General features: G+C 47.0%; 1 protein-coding gene across 1 annotated transcript in view; it reads left to right on the top strand.

The window, feature by feature from the left end:
• LOC149334794 (uncharacterized) overlaps nt 1–18,330 on the top strand; it is a 147,662-nt gene that overhangs the window by 88,464 nt on the left and 40,868 nt on the right. The window contains exons 40-42 of the mRNA XM_089551404.1: nt 2,037–2,060; nt 9,526–9,549; nt 16,027–16,068. Of these exons, the coding sequence (XP_089407530.1) occupies nt 2,037–2,060; nt 9,526–9,549; nt 16,027–16,068 (90 nt within the window). The remainder of the gene's footprint in view (nt 1–2,036; nt 2,061–9,525; nt 9,550–16,026; nt 16,069–18,330) is intronic.

The following is an 18,330-nucleotide window of genomic DNA, read 5'->3' as shown; positions in this document are numbered from 1 at the left end:
CAGTCAAGGGGCCCAAGGCCCAGATCTAGCGTATTAAATCCTCCTAAACACCTGACGCTAAGTGGCGGTAGTGACAGGTGTAGGCTGCATGCGTTGGCATTGACAGCGTTGTGCAAGAAACGCGGCGCTGAAGTCATAGGACGTCGGCTTTCGTTGTGTTCATTGGCGTTGGCGTTGACAACGTTTTACACTACACTCCGATCATTTTAAGGGAAGGAAGGGAGCATAATGGATCCCTGGGTCAGTGGACGCCTGAACCGTGTTGATAGCTGCCAGAAACGCGACGCTGAAGCCATAGGCCGTCGGTGTTCATTTTTATTGGCGTTGGTGTTTTCGACGTTTTCCACTCCAATCATTGTAAAGAAAGGAAGGCGAGCGCGCGCGGCGAGGCACGCCAGCTGTGCGCATTGACGTCACTTGCTTATCGCGCATGAGCAGCACGGCTCTCCAGGACCCACGCGAAAATGCTCAACCTCTGTCAGTGTAGCTCACGGTACAAAATGTGCCGTGCCTAAGGGAAGAGTAGAATATGTTCTATGATTGTTGATTATGGCCTAGACTTGCAGCATTAACTTCGCGTTTAGGGCGGGTTGGGCTACGACATTCACGCCTAAACACAGTGTGGGAGCATGCAATATCTGTGCACCAAGTGTCAGCCAATAAAGCCTTCCCAAATTTACTGTACTTATCGTAGTAATCTATTTTAATGACCCAACTGTGGGCGATTGCTTTCTTCTTGCCGGAAAGTAAAAATCAGATGAATTCAGTGTGGAAGAAGGCATTTTCACCAATTTCTCTAAGCGAAAACACAAGCGAAGGCCCGCTCTTCGGCCATAATTTGAACTAAGCAGTTCATAAACAGTTAATCATACGGTTCAAGATTGCTGCAGTTTTTGCGAAAGGGTTATTTTTGCGAGATCAGAGTGAAGGTGAAACACTGTTTGAGGGTTTCAGTCGTCCATCGGCATCGAAACAGTGATCTTCCTAGCCAAATGTAAGCTGAATCATATAACGTTGTTGCAATTGTATCCCCTTTTTCGAAGGCCGTTAAATAGCCATCAGAAAACACGTAAGACGATGCCTGTAACATGGACTTCGTTCTGATATGATAGTGCCCACGATGCATAGGTCATCTATTGACAGCATCTGTAATGCGCAAGCGATCTGTTCCTTACATAGCCGTCAGCCCACGGAGCCTGTTGCAATGCATACAGCAACAGAGCGAGAGTCGCACTGCAGGACACTACGCTCGTTACTCCGGCGACGCACCTGGGATAAGCACGTGTGCGACAGAAGTTGAAAATCTAGCGGAAGAAGAGTTCTTATTTTAATACACCAAGGAATTGGAAGCGACCTACCATTGCAATTTTTCTTTGTGGTGCAAACATTCCCAGAAAGTTCCGCACATTAGATTTCTAGTCTTATTCATGGCAATGAGTAATTAATGCTTGTTTGGAGCAGAATTCAGTGCGCGGCAGCTCTCATTGGGTATTAAGCTACGACGCGCCGTGCGAGACCAACTTCTGTGGTACTACATTCATTTTGAATGACATTAGGGACAAAAGCATTATAGAAGGCAGTGACTAGAAATGAGTTTCAGACATGAATTCTTCCCTGCTTCACATTATTAGCTAAAATAATTTACCTGTGTTACAATTCCTAGTTTTACAGCGCAACTAAGGCCATACTGAAATCTTCAACAAGAGAGATATGTTTATGGCGGTATATGTTACATTAATTAAAGAATACAAACATCACATTAAATTCTGTTTAAGAACTTATTCAGTTATTCATTCCTAAAATTGAACTTCCACAAGGGATCGCCAAGAATTTTCTTAGACAGAATTATATGTTTGTATTCTTTAATAATGTAACATATATCTCCAAAAACACGCTGAGATATTCAAATCAACACCTTGTCTAGCGACTCTCAATGGACTTTTGTTCTTTTACTTTAAACGCCTTTTTTGCGTGCACAATGCTTCTTAAGTGGCATTTGGTGTTCCTAACTAAACACCTCCGATCTCCCCCTCCAGCTTCTACCACGACAGTGCCATCAAGTGAGTAACTTTTTTGTATAGTTTGTACAAGTAACTTTTTTGTATAGTTTGTACAAGTGAGTAACTTTTTTGTATAGTTTGTATATGTTAGCTGTTGCAAACGCTGAAAAAACCTTCAAAATACTTATATTCGTTATGCTTTTCATTTCCTTCATCATATTTGTACATAAGAGCTTTTCAAGGAGCATTACATGAGACAGGTTTGTAGAACTTACTTTAGGTATTCACAAAACTAGCAGTTTCGAAAAAGATGGATTTGGTATGCCCAGAAGCAGATGCGCTAAGAGGATGGTCGGCTGTCGAATGCTTGACTCCAAGTAAAGGTCGATGGCACCGCTGCTGGTACAAATTTGTAGCAATGATTTCATCAGCACGCCTCAAATGGAGAACGAACGCTGCTGCTCAATAGAGCATTGCTTCAAGAAGTATTAATTGATTGGCTACTGAAGAAAATGCTGCAAGGGCTGCAAGTTTATAATAATTATTGCCCGTCAGAGCCACGCCGAGCTAATGGTTTGTCGCCTAGCTCGGTAGTTTTCGCAAGAAAAAATATAGTATTTAGATACACAGCTCCCTATTTTGCGCTGCAAGCACAGCTTCGGCGTTTTGCATCGCTTGCATGTGCTTGAAATATCGATAGCATATTGTTCTCCCAAGGTATTTCGAGGCGTCATAAGTTGTCTTTATTTAATTTAAACCGTAGTCGTACTGCCGGCTAACATGGAGACTTGCGGCTAGTCATATCTCGTTTGTACTGGTGTTTTTTTTTAAAATTGTTTTTTTGCTAAATTTGTTTTTTTTTGAGGAAAGGAAATGGCGCAGTATCTGTCTCACATATCTCGGCAGACACCTGAACCGCGCCGTAAGGAAAGGGAGGAAGGTGGGAGTGAAAGAAGGAAGATACCTGTTATGTTTATGTTTATGGAGTTTAACGTCCCAAAGAGACTCAGGCTTTGAGAGACGCCGTAGTTAAGGGCTCACGAAATTTCGACCACCTGGGGTTCTTTAACGTGCACTCACATCGCAGAGTACACGGGCAGAAAAAGCTGCCATAGTGGAGGTCTCCGGAATGATTTCGACCACCTGAGGATCTTTAACGTGCACTGACATCGCACAGCATACGGGCGCCTCCTGCGTTTCGCTCCCATCGAAAGGCGGCCTCCGCGGCCGGGTTCGAACTCGGGTACTCCGGCGCGGTAAACGGGCGCCATACTACTGAGCCACCCAATAAAACGAGACTGCACTTCGTAACCAAGTGATATCTTTTATGCATCTTTGCGCTGATGCGCGTCATTTACCACAATTGTCGCGTTACGAGTGTGCACTTGGAGTTTCCTTACGCACTCCTCGATGTCCTGTATTTTTGTTGCAATTTTTTTCCCGGAACTCACGGAAGGCGTCGGTGCCTACGGGAATGGTGTTTTGCTTGTTATTCATAAAGATGATGTCGTCTGTTGCATCAGCCCCGAGACCGTCCCATTACTGCATGCCGACCGCTTTTGATGTCCTCCCTTTGGCCTAATCACGACTTTATGTAGTCCGGGCGTGAGACGAACCTGCTGTGTTTCCATCGAACGCATCGCCATCTTCCTCCTCTCCTTCTTAGCTGTGTTCGCAGCCCCTCGCTCGTGACTCTGCTTTCTTCCTGCGTTCGGGCCACCATCCTGGCGTCCCTCTGCCTCATGGCTATCGTTCGTACGAGCGCTGCGTTTAGACTTATCAATCTTGAACCAACGGGCTTGGATGGAAAATTGCTCCCGCGGAAGAGTCTCTCCTTCGACGGCAACTTCTCATATCGATCTCCTATCGCAGTACGGGGCCTCAGGGGCTGGCGACTTGCCTCGCCAGCACCGTAAGGGCAGCGGCGTCCTGAGTCGACGTTAGGCTTAAAGCGGTCATCGAAGGGACCAACTGAAGATCGTGAAGGTAGCACAAAAATAGTGTTCACTTGCCGTGAACATCGATAACCCGCTGAGCCCATGTGAGACGCGTCGGCTCGCCTCGGTCTTGCGGCAACCCTTCTGGAAGAAGCTGTCAATGCGAAAATTTTTTTTTCTAGCGATAGGTACACTCCTATACCTACGCCAGCTGCTTCGCCTCTTTGCTGTGGTCGCACTTCGCCGTGTTTGTACCTCGGCTGTGGTCGCACCGACCTAGCCACCGCCGCGGTGTACTCCCGAACCGCACCGTACGGGAAGAGAGGAAGTGGGAGTGAAAGAAGAAAGACAAAAAGCGGCCGTGATGAAGAGAATGGAACTTGTATTTGAGAAAAGGAAATTACGCAGCAACTCTCTCGCACATCTCTGTGGACACCTGTCATCCGTTCGTACAGGAAGCGTGCAAGTGGGAGTGCAGGAAACAGAAAGAGGGGCCGTAACGACGCGGCGAAAGAGTAACTTTGCAATTGGGCTCGACTTCCACTCGGCCAGCTGTAGCTATCGCGTAACTCCAGGTTTAAGCACAGCTAAGCCAGAGCCAATTGTTTTCCATCCTCAAAATCCACTACCATTGTTTTGAGAACATAGCCCTTTTCAGAATGCACCAGCCGCTCATCTCGATTTCAACAGCATGGAATGCATGTACTACGGCAACATTTTTATTACCACTGGCGACCGACTATAACGACCGCCTGGTCGCTATGACATGGGTCTACTCCAGCTTTGAAAATACGTATCCGCTTTGGTTTATTTCAGTGATTTTGTCGAAGTGTTTCAAGTATGTTAGTTTCCTTTGGAATTTGTGAGCAGAACTGCAGAAAAAAATTCATACTTTTTGTCTCGCAGTGTATATAGACTGGTGACAGCAATGCACGATGCAGCATGTGAAAAGATGCTGATGCAGTCAATAACGCCAGTCTTTCGTAACTCCTGCAGAATGAGCGGTCGACATGCAGTCGTGCACAAACTTATCCAACTTCGAGCTCTGTTATCTACTAACAATTGCCACTGCTATTGTGCCCAATGAAGATTTGTAAGCGTAAACCACAGCGCCCTGCGGGAAGAGCGGGAGCTTCAGAAGCCTAAGAAAGGAGCACAACTGGGCCCCAAGGACAGTGGACACACTAGCTTCGAAAGGAGAGAGGCGCGTAACTGGCTCCCTGCAAAAGTAGACACCTTAGTCACGCTTGAAGCTAGGAAACGAATGGAGTGCGGCAGCTGAGAAAGCAAAGCAAAGGCGCACAATTAGCCTTCCCCCCCCCCCCCCCCCCCCCACCCACTTCCTTGGGACTGTGGACACCTTCGTCGCGCTTTATGGTTCGAAACAGATGAGTGCGGCAGCTACGAAAGCAAAGGAAAGGCGCATAACTGCCCCCCTGGGACACTGGACACCTTAGACGCGCTTTAAGCTACGAAACCAATAAAAAGCCGGAACCTCAAAAGCAAACGAAAGGCGCATATCTGGCCCTTTCGAGCAGTGGGGACCTCAATGATTGGATTAGCAAGGGCGCTCGAAGAAATTGAAGGAATCAGGCATGCCATCTACGCAGATATCACAATCTGGGTGACAAGGGGATCTTTAGGAGAAAAACAAGAGCTTCTTCAGCGAGCAGCAGACACGGTCAACGCATACGCCCAACACTACGGACTTGCATGCTCCCCTGACAAATCCGAGGTGCTCAATCTGCAAAACTCCGTAGATATCTACATAGGGGAAACGAAGATTCCGGTAGTATCGAAAGTTAAAATCCTTGGCGTGTGGACCCAAAGCAACCGTCGTATTGATCGCACAATCAGACAGCTAGCAAATACCACAGCACAGATCACCAGAATGATTGCAAGAATTTCCGACAGAAGAAGAGTTATGAAGGAAGAAGACAGATGTAGGCTAGTACAGGCCCTCGTGGTCAGTAGCCTCCCCCCCCCCCACCCACTTCCTTGGGACTGTGGACACCTTCGTCGCGCTTTATGGTTCAAAACAGATGAGTGCGGCAGCTACGAAAGCAAAGGAAAGGCGCATAACTGCCCCCTGGGACACAGGACACCTTAGACGCGCTTTAAGCTACGAAACCAATAAAGAGCCGGAACCTCAAAAGCAAACGAAAGGCGCATATCTGGCCCTTTCGAGCAGTGGGCACCTCAATGATTGGATTAGCTCATACGGCGTGCCCTACCAAACACCGCTCGATTAAGAAAAAGAGCAGTTGAGAGGCAATTCTCAAAAAGCATAGAAATGAGTTCTCGGACTGCCGGTCAGCACTTCAACGGAGAAATTCCTTAAACCTTCTTGCGCAGAAAACAAGGCTGATGCTGTCCGAAACGGGCAGAAACACACTGCGGTTGCTGCGCATGAGGGACGCTTTGAAAAAAATCAACAGCACAGCGAACGTTCCAAATGAAATCAGGAGGATCATTGAGATCAGTCTGATTCCGAAAAAGGTTTGGTTTGGTTTATGGGGTTTAACGTCCCAAAGCGACTAAGGCTATGAGAGACGCCGTAGTGGAGGGCTCCGGAAATTTCGACCACCTGGGGTTCTTTAACGTGCACTGACATCGCACAGTACACGGGCCCCTAGAATTTCTCCTCCAAAGAAAGATTCCGAAAAAGATGCATCCAGATATACATAAGGCGAGAAGAAAGACAAGATCCGAATTCCACGAAAGAAGCTTCGCCGGGGCAAAAGACGTATTATACGTTGACACCGATACGGCTCGGTAGGCAGCGTAGTGGATCACCAGCTCAGGGGAATCAACTGCGCTTCGATAAAAACCAACATCCTCGTCGCTGAGGAAGCAGCAATTGCACTCGCCATCACCCAGCAGAGTGACGAGCCCCATGCACACATCTTTACAGACTCGCAAGAGGTGTGCAGAAGGTACAGCAGTGGGCGCATATCCACTGCAGCCATTCACGTACTCAGGGCGAGGACAATCACCTTTACGAGATGCTCCATGACGTGGACACCAGGCCATGAGGCTGTCAAAGGGAACCAATGTGCGGACGCCAACGCCCGAGCATACGCCAACCGGGAGGTGCGCACCGAAGGGGAACTGGACGCAGTCACTAGACGGTGTGGAGCCATCTTAGAACACGAACGAGCCCTCAGAAGGACCTATCCCCTACCCCACAAAATTCTCGAATATAAAGTGCCGTGTTGCAATAAAAAGGAAACGTTTATGCTTTCAATTAAGTAAAGGCTTCCTTAAAGTTTACATAAATCACAAAGTTTGCGTGCATTTAGGCAGCATTATGTCGGCAAAAAATTGTGGCTTAGCTCTGCTATGCCAGGATATACGTAGCAGCGCGATGGTGAGGTGTCCGCATCTCGTGGACACCTGATCAAGAGGGAAGGCGTATAACTGCCCTCTTGGAACAGTGGTCACCTCAACTGGGCTTTTAAGCTAAGTGGCGCTAGTGACAGGTGTGCGCTGCATGCGTTAGCATTCACAGCGTTGTGCAAGAAACGCGGCGCTCAAGTCATAGGATGTTGGCTTTCGTTGTGTTCATTGGCGTTGACAACGTTTTACACTCCGGTCATTTTAAGGAAAGGAAGTGCGCATAGTGGCTCCCTGGCACAGCGGACGCCTGAACCGTGCTTGTAGGTGGCAGAAACGCGACGCTGAAGCCATAGGCCGGCGGTGTTCATTGTTATTGGTGTTGGCGTTTTCGACGTTTTACACTCGGGTCACATACCGCGCTCGGCACGCCAGATGTGCTCAGTGACGTTGCTTGCTCCTCGCGCATGAGCAGCACGGCTCTCCAGGATACACACGAAACTGCTCAACCTCTGCCAGTGTAGCTCACGCTACAAAAAGTGTGATGCGTAAGGGCAGAGTAGAATGTTCTGTGATTGTTGATTATGCCCTAGACTTGCAGCATTAACTTCGCGTTTAGGGCGGACTGGGCGACGACATTCACGCCTAAACACAGTGTGAGAGCGTGCAATATCTCTACACCAAGTGTCTCCAAATAAACCCTTCCCAATTTTACTGTACTTATCGTAGCAATGTCTTTTTATGAACTACAGAAATAAAAAATTGTGGGCGATTGCTCTGTTCTTGCCGGAAAGCGAAAATCAGATCAATTCAGTGGGGAAGAAGTTGTATTAACCAATTTCTCTAAGCGAAAACACAGGCGAAGGTCCGCTCTTCGGCCATAATTTGAACTAAGCAGTTCTTAAACCTTTCAAATCATACGGTTAAAGCTTGCTGCAGCTTTTGCGAAAGGGTTATTTTTGCGATATCAGTGAAGGTGTCTTTTTGAGAAACACTGCTCGACGGTTTCAGTCGTGCATCGGCATCGAAACAGTGATCTTCAGACGAAAGAGGTCTGTTCACACGGCCTGTTTCCGATATCCGACATAAAGGTGCATTCATTATAAAAATTTCTAGCCAAATGTCAGCTGAATAAAACAACGTTGTTGCAATTGTATCCCCTTTTTCGAAGGCCGTTAGATATCCATCAGAAAGCAGGCAAGACGAGGCCTGTAACATAGACTTTGTTCCGATATGACAGTTTCCACGATGCATAGGTCATCTATTGACTGCATATGTAATGCGCCAGCGATCTGCTCATTACATAGACGTTAGGCTACAGAGCCTGTTGCAATGCGTACAGCAACATTCAGCGAGAGTCACACTGCAGGATACTGCCATGCATATAGCCTACCGGTCTGGTACTAGGGAACTCAATACGTAGCGCCTCCGGCTGTCGGCAGAGTTCATAGGTTATATTCCCTTCTCACCGGTATTTTTCTTGGCTGCGGTACTCTGGAACCACTTGTCAGGGAGAAAGTACGCTCGTTACTCCGGCGACGCACCTCGGATAAGCACGTGTGCGACAGAAGCTGAAAATCCAGCGGAAGACAGTTCTTATTTAAATACACCAAGGAATTGGAAGCGACATATCATTACAATTTATGGAAATGAGTAATTAATGCTTGTTTTGAGCAGAATTCACTGCGCGGCAGCTCTGAATGGGTATTAAGCTAGTAAACTACATTTATTTTGAATGCCTTTGGGGACGAAGGCAATATAGAAGGGAGTGGCTAGAAATGAGTTTCAGACATTCTTCCCTGCTTCACAATATGAGCTAAAATAATTTACATGTGTTAGATTCCTAGTTTTACAGTCAAGCTAAAGCCTTACTAAAATGTTCAACAAGAGATGGCGACAAATTTGGGAACGAAGTTCAATTCCTAACAAATTTAAGGAATGAATAACTGGAAGGCACTTAAAAACAATTCCCGTTTTATGAGATGAATGCGAGCTGAGTAATGGAAGGCCAGAAAAAAGTTGTCAAATTCACAAGGGATCGCCAAGAATTTTCTTAGACTGAATTATGTTTGTATTCTTTAATTAATGTAACATATATCTCCAAAAACACGCTGAGATATTCAAATCAACACCTTGTCTAGCGACTTTCAATGGACTTTGTTCTTTTACTTTAAACGCCTTTTTTGCGTGCACAACGCTTCTTAAGTGGCATTTGGTGTTCCTAACTAACAACCTCCGATCTCCCCCTCCAGCCATTACCACGACAGTGCCATCAAGTGAGTAACTTTTTTGTATAGTTTGTATATGTGAATTTTGAGCATGCTCTACTATTCGAGGAAACAACTTGGCTGTTGCAAACGCTGAGAAAACCTTCAAAATACATATATTCGTTATGCTTTTCATTTATATTTGTACATAAGAGCTTTTCAAGGAGCATTACATGAGACAGGTTTGTAGAACCTACTTTAGGTATTCAGAAAACTAGCAGTTTCGAAAAAGATGGATTTGGTATGCCCAGAAACAGATGCGCTAAGAGGATGGTCGGCTGTCGAATGCTCGACTCCAACTAAAGGTCGGTGGCACCGGTGCTGGTACAAATTTGTAGCAATGATTTCATCAGAACGCCTCAAATGGAGAACTAAACGTGCTGCTTAATAGAACATTGTTTCAAGAAGCATTAATGGATTCGCTACTGAAGAAAATGCTGTAAGGGTTGCAATTTTATTATTGTCCGTCACAGCCACGTCGAGCTAATGGTTCGTCGCCTAGCTCGGTAGTTTTCGCAAGAAAAAATGTAGTATTTAGATACACAGCTCCTAATTTTCGCTGCAAGCATAACTTTTTGCGAAATCCGTCCTCCACACTGCAGAACATGCGTCTCGCACAGCTTCGGCGTTTCGCACCGTTTGCACATGCTTGAATTATCGATAGGATATTTTTTTGTTTTCCCAAAGCATTTCAAGGCGTCATAAGTTGTCTTTGTTGAATTTAACCCGTAGTCGTTTCATTTGAATTCATTGCCTTTCACTGCTGGCTAACTTGCAGACTTGCGGCTAGTCATCTCGTTTGTCGTGGTTTCTTTTTTTTGAATTGGTTTTTGGAAGTTTTTTTTTTAGGAAAGGAAATGGCGCAGTATGTCTCACATATCTCGGCGGACACCTGAACCGCGCCGTAAGGGGAGGAAGGTGGGAGTGAAAGAATTCAGATAGAAAAAGGTGCCGTATTGGAGGTCTTAGGAATGATTTCGACCACCTGAAGATCTTTAACGTGCACTGACATCGCACAGCACACGGGGGCCTCCTGGGTTTCGCCTCCATCGAAACGCGGCCTCCTCGGCCGGGTTCGAACCCGGTTACTCCGGCTCGGTAGACGGGCGCCTTACTACTGAGACACCCAATAAAACGATACTGCACTTCGTAACCATCTGATATATTTTATGCATCTTTGCACTGATGCCCGTCATTTACCATAGTGTTCGCTTGACGAGTGTGCACTTCCCTTAGCATTTCTCGATGTCCTGTATTTTTGTTGAAATTTTTTCCCGGAACTGACGGAAGGCGTCCCACTCCCCCATCGATCGGCGTCAGCGTGTGCATCTTTAAGGTCCAATGGCAATTACCGTTTGCAGTGTAAAGTGATCACTTCCTAAATTTTCCTAAAAGGTGAGGCTGTCGGTGCCTATGAGAATGGTGTTCTGCTTCCTATTCATAAAGATGATGTCATCTGTTGCGTCAGCCGGCGCCAATCCTTGCCGCCCTCTTCACCATTTCCGAGACCGTCCCGTTGCTGCATGCCGACCGCTTTTGATGTCCTCCTTATGTAGTCCAGGCGTGAGATGAACCTGCTGCGTTTCCATCGAACGCATCGCCATCTTCCTGCTCTCCTTCTTGGCTGAGTTCGCAGCCCCTCCCTCGTGATCCTGCTTTCTTCCTGCGTTCGGGCCACCAACCTGGCGTCCCCCTGCCTCATGGCTATCGTTCGTACGAGTGCTGCGTTTAGACTTATCAATCTCGAACCAACGGGCTTGGATGGAAAATTGCTCCCGCGGAAGAGTCTCTCCTTCGACGGCAACTTCTCATATCGATCTCCTATCGCAGTGCGGGGCCTCAGGGGCTGGCGACTTGCCTCGCCAGCACCGTAAGGGCAACGGCGTCCTGAGTCGACGTTAGGCTTAAAGCGGTCGTCGAAGCGACCAACTGAAGAACATGAAGGTCACACAGAAAGTGTTCACTTGCCGTGAACATCGACCACCCGCAGAGCCCACGTGAGACTCGTCGGCTCCCCTCCGCCTTGCGGCATCCCTTCTGCAAAAAACTCTCAATATGAAGAAATGTAGCGATAGCTACACTCATATAGCTACGCGAGCTGCTTCGCCTCTTTGCCGTGGTCGCACCGACCTTGAGCCGTTGCCTAGCCACTCCGCGGAGGACAACCGAAGCGAACGGTACAGGAAGAGAGGAAGTTGGAGTGAAAGAAGGAAGACAAAGAGAGGCCGTGGGCACCCGTCATCCGTTCGTACATGAAAGTGGACTCGAGTACCACTGGGCCAGCTGTAGCTACCGCGTCACTCCAGATTTAACCACAGCTAAACCACTGCTAACTTTTTTCCATCCTCAAAATCCGCTATCATTGTTCTATGAACACAGCCCGTTTCAGAAGGCACCCGCCGCTCATCTCGATTTCCACAGCATGGAATGCATGTACTGTGGCAACATTTTTATTGCCACTGGCGACATACGATTAACAACCACCTGGCCGCTATCTTATGGGGTCTACTGTATCTTTGAAAATACTTAATCCGCTTTGGTTTGCTTCTGTGATTTTGTCGAAGTGTTTGCGGTATCTTAGTTCGCTTTGGACGGGTAACAGGAATGCAGGATGCAGCATTTGGAAAGATGCTGAAGCAGTCACGCACGCCAGTTTTTCGTAACTCCTGGAGAGTGAGCGGACGACATGCAGTCGTGCACAAACTTGTGCAGACCGCTGTAACGGCGAGCTCTGTTCTCCATTAACAATTGTCACTGCTGTTGTGCCCCAATGAAGATGTGTAAGCGAAAACTACACTACGCTCTGGGCGAGGAGCGGGAGCTTCAGAAGGCTAAGAAAGGCGCACGACTGGACCCCAAGGGCAGTGGACACACTATTAGCATTAGTTGGTCTGTATCTTTGGGCCTTGTTCCTCCCCCTTATCTAGTGTCTTAGCCGGTGGAAGGTAGACCCGACCGGATAATCTTAAGTGCTGAAGTATGTCCTTATAAGTTAATAGTGGGGTAGGAGGTTCCACGGCATCCGCACTGGGTGCCCGGGGGAGAAATGCTCGGGCTGAGGCATATGCGTTCTCGTTCCCTGGGATGCCCTGGTGTCCTGGTACCCATATTAAGTGTTTGTGTGTGCTTTGGTAGCCACGGGTGTAGCTATCTTGCAGGACTTCAGCTGCTAGCGGTGCGACCCTGCCCCTGAGGTAATTGCGATACGCTGTCTGTGATTCTGTGAGATGGTATTCTGAGCTTGTGTGTTGCAGCCAGAGCAATTGCCACTTCTTCCGCAGCCAGTATGTCCCGGCTAGCCAGTACTAGTACGTCGACTGTTGTATTTTGGTGCACTACCACGACGGCAGTCATTCCTTGCTCGGGACTCGCAGCATCGACATAAAACACGCCCTCGCGCCCGCCGTAGTGTCTTTTCATGGCTTCGGCTCGTGCTTGTCTTCACTGGTGAAAATCGGGGTGCATATTCCTGGGTAGTGGAGCTGCCTTGAGTTGCCCTCTACATGAGGCTGGGATGTTGGTTTTGGTGTCTAGCTGTAGGGGGCAATTGATGTTTAAATCACTCAGGACTTGTCGGCCAGTCCGAGTTATGGAGAGCCATACCACCTGTGCCGTAAGGTGTGCCTCTATCAGCTCATCTATCGTGTTGTGCACACCCTTTCGCAAGAGCCAGTCAGTCGATATCGCAAGGAGTCCCAGGGCCTTCTTGGTGTTGTGCCCACCCAGTCGCAAGAGCCAGTCCGTCGATGTCGCAAGAGGGAGTCCAAGGGCCCTCTTGTAGGCTGTTCTGATTATGATGTCGAGATTTTTGCTGTCACGCTTCTTCAGGTGGAGGTAGGACGCTACGTAGACGACGCGGCTTAAAACGAAAGCCTGCACCAGTCGCAGAGTACAGTCTTCTCGCATCCCTTTTTTGCGCGTCGTTATCCTGGCGATCATCCTGGCGAGATGCTCGCTCACGAGCCGTAGGTTCCAAAGGGTGAGAAGGTTGTTGCCGTTATTATTTATGTACAGACCCAGTATCTTCAGGGTCTGAACTTCGTTGATGGGTGAGTTATCTACGCAGATGTTGATGGTGTCCTGATTCTTGCGTTGACGAAAGACTGAGTTCGGATTTTTCGGGTGAGCACGTTTGTCTACACGCCCGTGCATAATTTTGAACTGTTGCCGCCGCTGTTTGTTGTGTTTCCCATACTTCCCATGGTTGTACAGATGGTTATATTGGGACAGTGGACACCATAGTTGTGCTTTAAGTTACGAAACCGATGAAGTGCAGAGCTTCGAATGCTAAGACGCATAACTGGCCCACTGGTACAGTGGACACCTCAGCCCTGCTATAAATGCGTTGGCATTGACATTGTCGTGGCAGAATCGCGACACTGAGGGGCGCATAACCGGCTCCCTGTGTCAGTGGACGTCTGAACAGTGCATTGAGGTACGTAGGGTGATGAGAGATGTGGGCTGCATGCGTTAGCGCTGACAACGTTGTGACAGACACGGGTCACTGCAGCAATATGCCACAGCGTTCATTGGGTGAACAAACTCTGCTCAACCACCTGCAAGGGTGGGAGGGCGGGCGCTATGCCTATCCAGTATCCGGTACGCTCTTCTAACTAGGTTGAGCAGTAGTTATACCGCAGCTAATCTTTAAATACATGATATAAACTCCGGAAAGAAAATTTAGTTCTACGTCTATACAAGTATTTCCTACATATAGTAAACAAGTTTCTTTTAACGAAGTAAAGGCCTCGTTGTCTCAAAAATACCGCCAATCTCTCACCCAAAAGTGGCATGTGGCTAAGAGCACAGAACATTTTCTACGATTGTGGATTGTGCCCTAGGCATACTGCATTAAATTTGCGTTTAGGGCAGATTGGGCTAAGACATTCACGCCTAAACGCCGTGTGAGCATGCAAATTCTCTGCACCAATTGTCAGCCAATAAACCCTTGACACACAAATATGCACAAGTTGTGTGCATACAAATTGTGTGCGATTGCTCTCTTCTTCCCGGAAAGTGAAAAATCAGAAGAGTTCAGTAGGAACGTAAATATTGCTACTACATTTCTCTAAGCGAAGACCTAGGCGAAGGCCCGCACTTCAGTGCATAATTTGAAAAAAACAGTTCATTACAGTTCTGTGAAAGTTATTACTGCTACATCAGAGTAAATGTTTCTTCGTGCATCGGCATCGAAACAGGGATTTTCGAATTTAAAAGCTCTGTACGCACGACCTTTTTCCGCTAAGTCAGGCAAAGGTCCAGACATTTTAAAAATTCCTTGCGAAATATGAGAAGAATCTTTTCATGTTCCTGAGCCATTTCGACGTGAATTTGTCACATGACTGTGAGTGGAACGGTATTCTTCTTCTAGGGCGCAAAATAATCAACAGAAAATCTGCACGATACGTATAACATCAACTTGTTCCGATATGTTAGTTTCAACGATGCATAGGCTGTCTAGTGCTTGCATCTGTAACGCGGCAGTGCTACAGGCGCGTTACAGGCTCCGTGAAGTAACGGAGCCTGTTGTAATACATTCCTCAACAAGCTTACATTCACCAACGTAGCGTATCCAGCTGTGGGTAGAGTTTAGAGGTTCAATTTCCTTCTCACCAGCAGTTTTTTGGCATTTGTTTTCAGGAAGTATTTAAAGTACATGCGATAGCGGGCCTGAGCACGTGTGCGAAAAATGTTGAAAAAGCAGCGAAAGACAGCAACACTTATTCTCCTGCTCCGCAAATAAATACTGCAAGGAATTGGAAGCCGCATCCCGTTACCAATTTTTATTTGGTGTGCAGATTCCCAGAGAGTTCCATACACTAGATTTGGTGTAGTATACAGGCCTAGTATACAGGCAATGCATGACAATGAGTAATTACTGCTTGGTTGTCGTAAAATTCAATCCGCGGCAGCTGTACTTCAGAGCTACAAGACTCTCCACGTCGTTGCGCAGAGTGAGAAAAAAATAGTTTGGTGCCGGTACATTTATTTCGATTACCACCAGAACCAAAGACATTACCACTAGGTCCAAGACAAAGATTACCACTAGGGCCAAGACAGGAGTGGATAGGAAATGCGTTTCAGGCAAGAATTGTTCCTACGTAACATTATTCACCTTCCTTAAACTCCGGTTTACTGCGCTTCTAAGGCCCTACTGAAATCTCAATGATAAAGAGTAGAGGTGAAAAATCGGGGAATGCGGTTCCACTTCTCATTTAGGAATGAATTACTGAATAGAAGTTAAAAACCATGCAATATTTTTGTGCGGGATCAGTGCGAACTCAGATATACAAGGGCAGAATTCATAAATGCAAAACGATGTCACAAAGAATTTTCAACAGAATTTAATGTAATGTTTTTATAGCAATATTATTCGAAATATATAAATCTCCAAATTCTGTTTAGACACTTGAATCAGCGCCTTGTCAAGCGACATTCGATGCCATTTGGTGTTCAAAAGTAATCATTTTTTTTCCCCTGCTCTAGGCACGACGACACCTAAGCCGGAGGTGGTGAAGAGGACATTGAGTGAGTAACTTTTGCGCATACTTTTATGTCAGTTCTGAGCATGCTCTTCTATGCTCTAGGACCCACCGGCACTAGGACACATCTCTCGCTGACATCGCAGGGAACGACATCCCGGTCCTTATCACATTTGTCGACTATTTGTTTGAAAATGTTAATCCACTTTCTTTTCCTTTAAAGATGTTCACTAAGAGCTTTCAGTATATTCGTTGGCTTTGGAGTGCTTTTATGCGGAGAACCGACGCCACTGTCTTGAAGCGATAAAGATATAGTAATAGTGGAACCTTAACAATTCTTTTTCTAAATACTGGCCTATATTGCTAACACACGTTATTCGAATCAGCGGCTCCGTTATTCTTTCAGCAGCCCATCTCCACGTGTCTCCTGCAGCGTCGTTCTCCCTTTTTATGAACGCTTCGCACACCCCTTAAAACTGGTACCCGCATTGCTCCTGCTGATCAGACGTCTTCAAGATGTGCTGCTGCTTACTGATTTTAGCCGTTTAGGAAGTGAGCGGTTGCAAAGGCCCAGAACATCTTGGGCGTAGCTAATCAACGTTTCGCTGGCCTGATGCGCCCATACGCGTAATGCCCAGCACGATTCTGCAGACGCCAGTGTGACCGAAGAAATCCGCAAAGTGGCCCTTGAATGCGTTCGAGAGCTTTGTTGGGTGGGTGGACACGCTCAAGACAACAGCCAGTCCTTTACATTCGTATCGCCTTTGAAGATTAACTGGACCCGCTATTGAAGAACCCCATCGCTAACAGATACGCTCACGGAGACAGGACCTGAGCTCGTTCAATACTTCTCGCTGTAGACACAACTAAAACATGTCTACACTTCACGAACAATGGATCCGGCTCAAGAACAGTAAACAGCCAAGCTGCAAGGCCTCGACCCTCCCATGGGTGAATGCCCCTAAAGGCGAGGTTCTCTTCATACCTCGTAACATGGATACTCCAAGGCATCTAGCGGGAGCTGGCAATGAGCCGAGTTCGCGGCAGTATGGACACATTTAGAAATAATTATGGACACATTCAGAAATAATTATATAATGCAGTTTTGCCGCGTGGGATAGCAAAGCACTCGCACTGCCGTCGTTCCTTCCACCCACCAAAACCATACGCGCGGCAATGCCCACAGCGATGGTATGTTTCGTCTCGTTCTGGGGTTTCATGTGTTAGTGCTGTTTTATTTCTACAATACCCACTCAAAGACAAGCCGAAGTTAGGCTACCGCAGAAGACATTGCTCAGCCCAAGCATCCCAACAACTCTCCTAGTCGCAACGAGCAGTCAGGCCTCTTTTAGGGCCTTGTGGAACAGACACCACAGCGAATCCTTCTCATCGTTTGGGATTGAGGGGAACTGGCTCATGCAAGCGCCTGCTCAACAACCAGACTCTGAACTCACTCTTGCCTCACCATGAACCCTTTGAAGGGCTTACACGACCAGACTCAATGCAAGCACTGAGAGAGATATCGTGATAACTCTCGTAGCCTGTTGGACTCCTCACTACACTCACAGAAACTCCTACCATTCAAAGAGCAGTTACTCAAACGCTGGCCCAGTCCGATCCCTCCTCTCAATTTTTTTTCCAGAAGGCCCCAGACGAACACGAGGGCAATAGATTTCTAAGAAAACCGGACACTTCGTATTCATGCCTAGCAATTCAGGAAAAAAGAATTTTAAAATGGGAAACTATTAATAAACGAAATTTATGTACAGTTTACCGAGAAAGTTGGTCATGACCCACTATTGAAATTGTGCAGTTAATTTGTTTGCTTCAGCGCTCACCAAAAATCAATCAATGATATAATACACATGTTAACGTACGACAAGTAATGTTACTACGGCGCCTTGGGTTCAAGTAATCGCTATACACCCTGGCTGACCCCTCTCCGCCCATTGCACCAGCCTCAGTTGTGGAGCTGGGTTGGAGCTAGAGACCACGACATGGCTCAAGCGATAGTCCGCATGTCGAAGCCGACAAAAACATGCGGTTGGTTCCCCGCCTTGAAGATGTATGCGTAATAAATAAGCTGAAGGTTTGAACAAAGTCACCATCGGGAATTTAAAGCTGGTAAACCCTTGCTGATAGGGCACGTCAATCTTCAAGGTTCGTTCGAGTGTGAAATCATTCCTTTATTCTGAATACTCTCAAGAACATGGGCGACGAAACAATCCACTTGTGCTAACGTGTAACTACAGATTCATTTTTTGATAGACCATGCCTCTGAAGCTGCTCGTTTTATCCCTGTGGGACG

The sequence above is a fragment of the Amblyomma mixtum genome, chromosome 7, assembly GCF_055824585.1.
Source record: "Amblyomma mixtum isolate Tamu chromosome 7, ASM5582458v1, whole genome shotgun sequence".
Lineage (NCBI taxonomy): Eukaryota > Metazoa > Arthropoda > Arachnida > Ixodida > Ixodidae > Amblyomma > Amblyomma mixtum.
The sequence above is the reverse complement of the archived record's forward strand: the minus strand, read 5'-3'. Positions and strand labels throughout refer to the sequence as shown.